General features: G+C 39.9%; 1 protein-coding gene across 1 annotated transcript; it reads right to left on the minus strand.

Annotated features, from left to right (window-relative positions):
- Positions 1-608: 608 nt before the first annotated feature.
- On the minus strand, positions 609-2,624 carry LOC121744904 (sugar transport protein 14-like). The gene is made up of 5 exons (XM_042138605.1): positions 2,460-2,624; positions 2,071-2,393; positions 1,728-2,000; positions 1,290-1,646; positions 609-1,191 (listed from the first exon to the last, which is right to left on the minus strand). The coding sequence occupies exons 1-5, from the start codon at positions 2,599-2,601 to the stop codon at positions 784-786; spliced, it is 1,503 nt and encodes a 500-aa protein (XP_041994539.1). The 5' UTR covers positions 2,602-2,624; the 3' UTR covers positions 609-783.
- Between the last annotated feature and the right edge of the window lie 8,947 nt (positions 2,625-11,571).

The raw sequence follows: 11,571 nt of genomic DNA on the forward strand, positions 1-11,571 counted from the left end.
CCTCTCCATTGTCGTAGAAAATTGAGCAGCCTCGTGAATGTGTAGGGTGAATCCCCCCCTCTCTCTTTTTATATGTGGCGGCTGATTCCTTAGCTAGGTCAAATTATTTTTCTCCAATATACTCTTCTCACCCTCCATCTTTTAGTAATTGCACTTTGGCCTCTAGATTTGTCCTTTTCATGCTTTTTTGCTCCACATTTAGCTATCATTGCTCTCCCATGCCTCCACTTCTATTTCTCTCATTTTCTACACAAAAACATACAAAAAAATGTATATTAAATCCAATTTAAGCTCAAAATGATCCAAAATAAAGTACAGCAAATACGAGTGATCAGGGGCAAAGAGGGCCACCATTGTTTTGGCGGAGGTTTTTTTGGTCTTCAAAAGATCATTTATATACTAACACTTTTCTTCTATTTCTGTGGCATGATTATTTTTTATTTTTGTTCCTTCTTTACATGGATTGGAACACCTATGCTTTGATGGAGGAAGATATGTTCTTACCCTTCTATACAAAGAACGCATTTGTTTTCCATTTATTTTCTTGTGAAAAAATAGCACTGCAATGTGCAGAGGTTAAAAGAGATCAATGATTGGAAACTGTATTGTATAGTTGATTAATATAGGCAACGTCACCAATTCATCATACAAAATTAAGTGTAGAAACAAGTTGAAGAGAATGACAAAAAAAATTACTACTAATACTTGTGAGGCAAGCTTACAATTCCTGAGACAAACAAACAGTAAATACACATACATTTTCAATGGTTTTCCATATTGTTTTCAGGTTGTGAATCTCTTCCAGAAGCGGTGGTTCTGCCACAGCAAATGTATCTCTTCAATGGGGACTTGCTTGGTCTCTGGCAACAAGAAGAAGATGAAGCACGTCATGATGAAGATCAATCCCGCGAATAGCAAGAAGATGCCGTATTTTAGATGGCAGAGCGCCACCAGGAAGCACTGAGCAATGAGCGCCGTGAAGAGCATATTCACACACACCACAATGCTCTGCCCCGCTGATCTCGTCTCCAACGGGAACAGCTCGCTAGGGACCAACCACCCCAACGGCCCCCACGATCGCCCATAGGCCAGCACGAATATGCATATCACCACCACCAGGAAGATCCCAATGCCTTTGGGCAGCATTTTGCCCTCCCCGAATTTTAATGCTAGAGTAATGGCTATTGCAACCTACAAAACCAATCATATTTTGCACTTGTAAGGCTCAGTTGTAAGAGTAGAAACGTTTAAAGAATGACTGAACTGGTGACGTTAGAAGAAAAGAATACCGAGCAGAGGATGAGCTCACACCCAGCTTCCAAGAAGAAAGCTCGGCGACCAAACTTGTCAACTAAGGCCATGGATATGAGGGTGGCCACGACCAGCGTGGCACTGGTGATTGCAGAAGAGTAGAGAGCCGCGCCCGAGCCAAAACCCAAGCTCTGGAAGATCACCGGGGCGTAGAAAAGTATCGAGTTCATCCCGGTCAGCTGCTGAAACGCCGGTATACCAATGGCTCCGAGGACCAACTGGGGCCTATTCTTCCTCTTCAACAGGTTCCGGAAAGGATGCTTTATAGCCTTGGCCGCATTGCTCGCGTCAATCAGGTCTTGGAACTCCGCGTCAACCTTTGGAGTGCCTCTCACCTGTTGGCAATTGAAACGTCAGTGAAAAGAGAACTAAAATCACTTTGATGAGCCACTTTTCCTGTGGATTTATATCATTACCTTCTCCAAAACATTCCTCGCCTCCTCGTACCTCCCTTGTTCGACGAGGCTGTTGGGAGTCTCGGGGAGGATGATCCCGCCCACGAACATGAACAAGGCAGGCACTGCTGCCAGCCCGAGAGACAGCCTCCACCCCCACGGATGGATCCTTTCGACTCCGTAGTTCACAAAGTTGGCCACTAGGATCCCGAGGCACGTGGTGAGCTGGAAGAGTTGGTTGATGGCGCCGCGTATCTTCGCAGGCGCCATCTCCGAAAGGTACAACGGCACTGCCTGCACATCATAAATTGCTCATATAACACAAGACATGAAAAGAAATAAAAATAAACTAGTGTTTGCTGACTTGATTGCCGAAGCCAATGCCGAAGCCGAGGAGGATGCGGCCGATGATGAGCATTGCGATGTTCTGAGCGGCGGCGTTCATGATAGCGCCGGAGAAGAAGCTGATGGAGCCGCAGATGATGCTGGCCCTCCGGCCTCTGTTTCGGGTGACGTGGGAGGCTCCGAAGGTGGAGACCAAGGCGGCTAAGTAGAGTGAGGATGTAAACAGAGTCAGAATCTGGTTGTCGTATTTGCAGTAATCTGTTTCTTGGAGATGCAATTGCTTCCTTTTGTATACTTTGGGGAAGAATTCTTCCAAGAAGTCATCCATGGAAGTCACCCCACCTGCAATTTTTTTAGGATTTAGGAATGGTTGGAACAATAAGAATTGAAGGGGAAAAGAATAGGTACCAGAAACGCCGAGATCGTAGCCGAACAAGGAGCCGCCCATGGAGCCAACAATGCAAGCGAAGATGAAATAAGGAGTGATTGTGTACTCATAGAGATGAGCTCTGGCTCCGCCCTTTGAATCCACTATTCCCCCACCCGCCATGATCTCTCCCTCTCTACTCTCTATTTTGTGGATGATAAAGATCAAGTTTTAAAATCTGATTTTTCAAACCTAATATAGTGGACTCGAAACAAATCACCCTGTTTTGTCAAATGGGGCTGTTAAATAGCGATTACACATTTATTTCCATTATTTTATTATCATATTCCGATAACGGTTGACTGTATTATGCATATTTTTTGTAGTGTAATACTCCTCCCATCCCTTCCGTTATTAAATATTCTATATTTGAATGGATTTTAAAAAAATATTTGACTTTATTACATAAAAGCAGGTAAAAAAGTTGATAAAATGTGGGGTTAGTGGAATGTAGGATCCACCTACTAAATATAGTAAAAATGAAATAAGACATTTATTAATAGACAGATGAAAAAGGTAAAAAAAGACATTCGGCATGCCGACCGCCCCCTTCCCGCCGCAGCCGCGCCTTGCTATAGTGTGGAGGACGTCCGCCCCGAGGCGGACAAAATTTCCGGGGCGGAAGGTCCTCAGGCGTTTTTTGTGCGAGGAGGCGTCGGTGTCCTTTCGCCGCGCCTATAGGCGCGCCGGCCTATAGTGTACAGGCGATTGGCGCGCCGGCCGCCCCCTTCCAAATTAAATTTTTTTTTATACCTATAAATACCACACCTCCACCCTCATTTTACACCATTTTCACACACTCTCCATTCATTCACTATTTACACTTTCACCGTTACAAAACATTAAAGAGAAAGGCGTTTGGCGTGGGCCACCATTGTCCCCACACACTCACACGCACACTTGTCTTGTAGCCATTGTTACTAGGTGTGCACAAACCGAACCGGACCGGCGGTTAACCGCCGGTTGGGGCCCACCGGTTCATGAACCGGAACCGGCGGTTTGAACCGGTCGGCGGTTTCACGGTTCATAAGGGCCGGTTCAGGTTCGGTAATATATTGAACCGTGAACCGGCGGTTCAAAATCGACGGTTCGGCGGTTCGAACCGCCGATTAGGGGCTCGTAGGGTTCAAGGAGGGGTTTAGGATAGCCGGCGGTTTACAGTTGGAACCGGCGGTTTTCGGGTTGAACCGCCGGTTTGGGAGCCGGTTTCCGCCGGTTCCGGCAACTTTTCAGAGGCTAGGTCGTAGATTCAGTGTTTAGGCCTGCAAAAACCGGTCAGAAACCGCCGGTTTTCTGACGCAAACCGTGGACGAACCGCCGGTTTCGGGTTGAACTGCCGGTTTCCGCGGTAAACCGGCGGTTTTCGGCAGAATTCAAATTTTCAAAAAAAAATTATTTTTTTTTATTTCATCCAATTTTACTCCTACAAATACCCCACTTCTCCTTCATTATTCCTTGCCCCATTCTTGAGTTTTCAGAATTTCATTCTCAATCTCCATTTCTCTATTCTCTCCTCATTCTCTCTAATTGCGCAAGTTTAATTCTACACTTTCTACTCACTACTATATTTGTTGTGCTCATAATTTACCACTTCTTTTATACTTCATACATATTTCATTCCAAGTCCATATTACTTTCATTTATCAATATATTCAATATGTCTTCTTCTCGTGGTGGATCGGGACGTGGTGATCGGGGCAAGGGAATAGCCCAAGATCAAAGTACTACGCGTCCCTCAAAATCTCGACGACCTAGTCGTCGAGATGTTATGGAAGAGGTTTCCCGAGTGGCAGCCGAACGCATGCAAGTAAGTAATGAAAAATTTGTTTTCCAATTCATATTTCAAAATTTCATTAATTTTTTTTTGCGTTCATACTTTTAACTTCTACGTACATAATATTTGTAGATGGAAGAAGATCATAGGACCGACATGCTACTTGCTGAAATGCAACAAGGTGGGGGTAGGGGAGGTCATTCCCAACAAGATGAGGAGTTCGACGTTACTATATCGTCGGACTCGGACAACAATGAGGATAGATCGCATTCTCGTATTCCTTCTAGCACCGGCGGAAATGAGGAGATGTCTCCCCCTCCACCCGCTAACCCGGCAAAAGCTTTGAAATCGGACATTTTTGTCAAACACTACAAGAAGGTCCCGGTGGTGATTCCAAGTCCTCACGATCCGAACTCTCAAGAAGAGACTTCGGAGTTTCATGTTTACTGCAACTATTGCGATAAAGTGTACAAATGGTCCGCCGGTGGTGGATATGGCACCCTCCGTCGCCATTTGGTGACAAAGCATCCAGTAGAATGCGGCACTACCTCTACCCAAAGCCAACTAAACTTCCAACCCGCCGGCTCGGGTTCGTCAGGTACGCCTCTATTTAAATATGAGAAAAAGAATTTTGATGATACAATGACTAGATGGGCGGCTATGAAGCATTTGCCCTTTAATGTTTTTTATGACAAAAGTTTTGAGGTTACTATGCAAAGTGGTTTGAATGTAGCAATCAAAAGAATAGGTAGAATGACCGTGCAACGATCTACCGTTCGGCAATGCTTGGAGAAAAAGGTAGAATTATCACGTTATTTAGTTAACTTGGGCCACAGGGTGAACATTTGCTCAGATGTTTGGACGGATTGTTTTAACCGTCATTCATACATGGGTATTACGGTTCACTTTGTGGACAATAGTTAGACTTTGAACAAGCGTTTAATTGGTTTTAGAGAATTTGAAACTCCATACACTGCACCCGAAATTGCTTCTTTGATTATACAAGTGTTGAATGAGTTTCAGTTATGCAATAAGATATTTTCTATTGGTTTTGATAATGCAACTGCCAACACCGCAAGTATCGCCGATTTGATTGCGGCTTGTACACCGGTAATTGGAGGTAAGTATTTTCATCAAAGATGCATTTGCCATATTTTAAATTTATGTGTATAGGATGCGCTTGAATTATGGCAAAAGCATGTTTCTCCTATTAGAAATGCAGTTAGATTCATCCATCAAAAGCCACCTATTGGCAAAGCATGGAACAAATATTGCCATCAAAAGAATGTCAGGTACACGAATTTTACTATGGATGTGTCTCATAGATGGAATTCGACATATGATTGTCTGAATTCTACTTTGACACATAAAGATGCTTTATGTGATTTTTATAGAACTAATCCCTACCGTGATTTATATCTTTCGCATAGTTGTTGGGATAACAGTTTGACTTTATTTAAATTGTTCAAATATTTTAAAAATGCTACTGTTGAATTGTCGGGTGTTTATTATTGCACTGATGTTCGTGTTTTGGAGCATTACATGTACATATCCCTTGGTTTAAAAACTGCAATGAAAAATGCTTCCTCTTCTCCCGAGTTAATGTGCGTTTTGTATTATATGATTGAAAAATGGCTCAAGTATTTCAGTGAGATTCCTAACGTGTTTTTGATTGCAAAGGTATTGGATCCAAAATGGAAATTAGCAGTTACCTCTAGAATTTTAGATTTTTATTATAACAATTTGAGTTCAATTGATCTTGGTCCCATTCAAGCAATCCAATCCGATACCAGTGACGAATTTGGAGTCGACCTCTCAGAAACCTTTCAAATAAACCTCCCGGACCGGTCAGTTGTGCAACAAAACCTCGAGTTTAACTTGCGCTCTCTCTACACCGAATATGAAACCAAGTATAACACCACTCACCAAGTCAGAAGACCCCCTCCTCCACAACATAACTATGGGTTTGCATTTCAAGCCGATTATGATGACCCCAACGCGTAATCCCAACTAGCCGACCTATACAACTACATCACCGGCGGAAGGTCCTCAGGTATGGTCAGTGAATTAGATTTATATTTTGATTCACTCTTTTCCTTTGGTGATGAAGGTCCTACTCCTCCCGCCCAAATCGACGTCCTCGATTGGTGGGGAACCCACGAGAAAGATTTTCCCATCCTTGCTTCAATGGCCAAGGAGATTTTTTCTGTTCCGGCTTCCACCGTAGCCGTCGAGTCCGCTTTTAGTGTTGGCTCGCGCGTGTTGGATGAATCAAGAAGTAAGCTCTCGACGAAAAATATGGAAGCCGTGAAGTTACTTGATGATTGGGCCAAAGCTGACGTCCGAGAACAAGAAAATGATTGGGATGATCGTCAAGAGGGATCACAAGATGAATTCACCGGGGATGAAGCTTAGGCCAACCGTCAACCGCCGCCGGCCAAGCCAAATAGGTAAGTAAGGTAAGAGAACTACGTGGACTTTGATTCCCTAATCCAAATGAGCAATTGTGATACGTAGGCACCTCAACTTAAATTTTAAATTTAAGTTGAGCTCAAGTCCTTTTTCTTTTATTTCTTTTTTTTTCATTAATTCCTACTTTAAAAATATGCAAATACAATTACATAATTGTATTTGTATATACTCTAGTCGATGAAGTATATTTCTCTATACGGCTAAATGAGGGAAACTTTTGACAATTCTACTATAATTGTTAATTGTTAGACGAAACTCAACATTTAAAGTTGAATTGCAAAGGTGTCCTTAATTCAGTTATGTAGAAAGATCTTCTTCGCCTGTTAAGAGTATATATATAATACACTTATACGTTTAAGAACTTCAACGTCGTTCTTGTCATTTGTAATTAGTAGTTGACTAGTAGTCTCATTTGTATTTAAATTTTATTTAAGACTTCAAGACCGGCATATGTTTTCGATTTGTAATTGTTGTAACTTGTAAACATACAATTTCAATAAAATTGCAACTTTAGTCGTATTTTTTTTAATTTTATTTACTCACATTTCATACATAAACAACTTTGAAAGTGTAATGTAATTTGATTAAAAATTGAATAGTTGAAAAATGCAAAAAAAAAAAAAGTCGACGAACCGTCGAACCGGCCCGGAACCGGCGGTTCAAGACGAAAACCGGCAGTTCAAAACCGTCGGTTTTTTCAACCTGAACCGGAACCGCCGGGAGCTAGGCGGGCCGGTTCAGGTTCAAGCATTTCCTGAACCTTGAACCGGCGGTTCGTGACCCTTGTGCATGCCTAATTGTTACTATACTTAATTGACATCAACTTTTACTACACAATTCAAACTTTTTAGTTTTTCTATGTCTGTTAGTTAGTAAAAAATGATAAATTCGTGTCGGAATTTATAACACGATAATCCTCTAATTTTACTATACAAGTCTCAATTTGTTTCTTTTAGTACTTTGCAGCAGTTTTTTTTTTTATCAATTTACATATACCGACACAACTCTTTTGTAGTTATATAAATTTAAACGTGTGAAATTCTTAAAATAATTGATATTACTCCTACTAAGCAACCATGAAGCCCGGTCGAATTTTTTTAATAACTCGTTGGTTTATACTATATTATAATGTGGCATTTATAATTTGTCTACACAATACTAATTTCCTTAAAAAATTTTAGCATAATATAATGTCATATCTATGTTCTTCGTGTATTTTAAGGGATCATCTCTCATAGGTGGCGTCGTTTTTTTTTATTTTGTTTTAAATCTTCGTCGTATAATTTTACCATTTCCAATACAACGAATATTCGGTCTTAATTGCCTCGTTTTCTAATTATTTAAATTCCGATGATTTTAACTATAATTGATTGAAACTAAAGGAAAAAATTAAAATGAAAATTGGTTATAAAATTTCGGGGCTATTGGAAGTGGGGCTGTAGATAAAAAAAGGGAGCGGGGCTATTAGGGACGTCTGCCTCATGGTGGACACTCTTAATGGTGGACGAAAGAAGGAGCGAGTAAGAGTGTCCACAATGGTGGCCCTTGAAGGCCATCAAATGTGGCCCGGCCACCATTCGTGGCTCTCATGTGGCCCTCCGCAATGGTAAAGTGACAAAATTAACAAAATTAACAAGGGCCACCAAATGTGGCCCTCTATAAAAAAATTAATTTATTTTCTTTTTTTAATGTTATTTTTAATTTAACTATATTAAGTTGTATTAGACTTTAAATTTATGATATTTATAAATTTAATTAAAATAAAATAATTTGGATTGTAAATAAAAAAATTCACAACCTAAAACCAAAATGTAACAAGAACTTCGTTGTATTATATTAAAATAAGAAAATTATAGAACGAAAGTTTTCTAATTTAAAAACAACAACCCGAAAACCCATATCACTCTGCGGCGCCCCTTCTACGGTTCCAGACCTCTTCAACCATATCAGCATGCAGTGATGTATGCGATATTTGGCTCCGCATATCGGTGTATCGCTGGATCAAGTATTCATTACTACGTGGTACACCCATCTGCAGGGGCTCCATGGCAATACCCGAGCTCGAACTAGCACCAAATTCCGCGGCCCGCTGCAGTGGAGGGCCGCGGCTCACACGGCTCAGCCGCGTGAAGGCCGCGGCTCGCCCTTGGCTCTCGGCCCTGCGCCCCGCCCCTCGGCTCTCTGCAATGGGGGGCCACGGACCGATCCGCGGGCCGCAGCTCCCCCATTGTGGACACTCTAATAAATTTCCGATAATGATGCCAAACTAATTTAATGTGGGCCCATGTCCTTGTCGGAGTAGCGTCGTTTATTGGCTTAAGGATGATGTTAACAGTTTGACTTCGAGTGTTTTGGCCTAAGAGTGTCCAATATAGAGAATAAAAAGACTATACTCCTGAGAATGGAGGGATTACTAGTCTACTACTATTAAACTTTTCGAAAATTAAGGGATGTATCCATTTTAATTGAATTTCCATTATAGCTGATAACGAGTAATCTTTCCTTAATACTCCACAACAACCACTAATTTCCATAAATGAAAATATTAATTAAGAAAGAGATAATAATTAATCTTTCCTGAAAAGCAGATTTTCTCTATGCAGTTGAGTTCTACAGTTTTCGTATTTCCTGTTGGCATAATTAATTAATAATCTACAGTAACGATTTGTTTCCTAAAATAGTCGTGTGAAAATAATATCCAAAACTATGCATTGAAGATAAATTAATTAGAAATTACGTCTCTAAAAATAACACCAGTTAAAGAAAATCAATTTGGTCTGATCAAAATCAAGGAGCCTTATTTGTGGAGTATAAATATATCTTTTCTCGAATAGAAAAAAACTAAAACGATTAATACTTAACAAAAACTTACATTTATTTTAATAAAGTATAGTTGATAGACAGAATAACCATTCCTGCCAAGTGATATATACATACGAAATCCTATTAATTTCTCCGTAAAAAACATGCTACACATATTGCAAATTTAGTTATTACTAGTATAATACTGATTCATAAAATTATTTTCTGTCTAGCATAAAAAAGAAAGATTGATATTATTATGTATATGTATCCACCCATGAACCTGACCCATCAATCTCAAGGTATTTATTTTAAGTAAACGTAGCTAGTAAACTGCTAATTTTATAGTATTTGAAACCAGCTCTGTGAACAAGGATATAAAATACTTTGTTCAAGTGGGTATATTGTATAACAAATTAACACACATATCCTAGTAATGATGTTAAACTAATTAATTATTGTATACTTTCATGCCTTTGTCATTTCAAGGTTTAAGTCTAAGTGACTACTTAGTATTTTTATCAATCGATTTGACCAATGTTAAGTAAAGGTGGCTGGAAAACATGCTGCAAATTTATGTTCTCGAAACCAGTTCATATGATCATGATCATGCGGCTACATTATATTTTATAATTATATTATATAATTATTAATTACTCTATACAAAAGACAATTGATTGTCAAAAAAATTATGAAAGAGAAAAATGAAATTCTTAATCTGTTCATAAAATTCATGCCTAAACCATAAATATATTTAGTATTGTTATCGAAGATCACCATAATATAAAAAGCTATAAATCATTCATAGTTACTACTCCTATATAAGTATTTTAAAGTTTATTTTATTTATTCTTCACATGCATTTTCCGATACTAAAGTCAAATTTATTGTAGACCATATCATGTCTTTGTGAATTTAATGATCCATCGCTGTTTGTTATTGGCGTGAAGCAAATGAGTTTAATATAACCTATAGATATCTTCTACTTTTTCATTTGTGAATGAGAGTAGTGAAGAATTGTAAATGGGAGTAGTGAAGAATCATATCTAGACCTATAAATAGGGTTTGACCCGAGCTACTTCAGTCCAGACTCATGGATCAGCCTAAAATCGATCCACCAGATAAAGAAAATGGATTCAAGCTAGACTCATTGGTTATGATGTGCTTCAACCTAACTGAATTCTTTCCAAACTCAACCAAGCTTATTAGAAGCCCGAGTTAAGCATTGGTTGTAGTAGCCTCCGGTAGAGATGCCCAAGGTTTTCGGTTCCGGCGGTTAACCGCGGAACCGTAACTGCCGGTTCCAGTTCCGAACAGGAACCGTGACTTTTTTCTTGAACCGGAATCGCCATATTTTGAACCGCGGGCCGGTTCCGGTTCCAAATTTTACGAACCGAAACCGTACCGGAACCGCCGATTCTGGACGGTTCCAAACCGGAACCATGAAAAACCGTCGAAAAACCGTGAAATTTAGCCGGAACCGTGAAAAACCGTAAAAAAACCACCGAAAAACCGGCGGTTCGAAACCGGAACCGCCAATTTCGAACCGAAACCGGAACCGTGAAATAGCCTCACGGTTCGATTCCGGTTCCACATTTCTCTAAACCGGAACCGCTGGTTTACGAACCATGGGCATGTCTAGCCTCCGACTTTTATCTAAATCCAAGACCACCCCAAATATATGATTTAAATGATACTAATTCCTATATTTTTTTAATTTGTTTATTTTATTTATTTATTTTTGGTATAAAAAAACGAGCATAGTTCGAGAAAAGAACTAACAAGTATAAGAAACATCTAAGTTATCATATGTACAAGCCAAATACTATGCTCCATGGGTGTATTCTTTGGCACACGAACACCTTATGGACCATTATGCATAATGTCATCAATAACAAAGTTCTCTTCCTTGTGCACATACCACAACATGACCGAATTAAAATCTTAAAGCATTTTACGGATTCTCAGCACTGTGGCTTGACAGTTAGTAGAGATCTCAAAGTGTTCCAAAATCATAGCAATAGCCACGTAACTATCACTCTCTA

Source organism: Salvia splendens, chromosome 8 (genome assembly GCF_004379255.2).
Source record: "Salvia splendens isolate huo1 chromosome 8, SspV2, whole genome shotgun sequence".
Taxonomy (NCBI): Eukaryota; Viridiplantae; Streptophyta; class Magnoliopsida; order Lamiales; family Lamiaceae; genus Salvia; species Salvia splendens.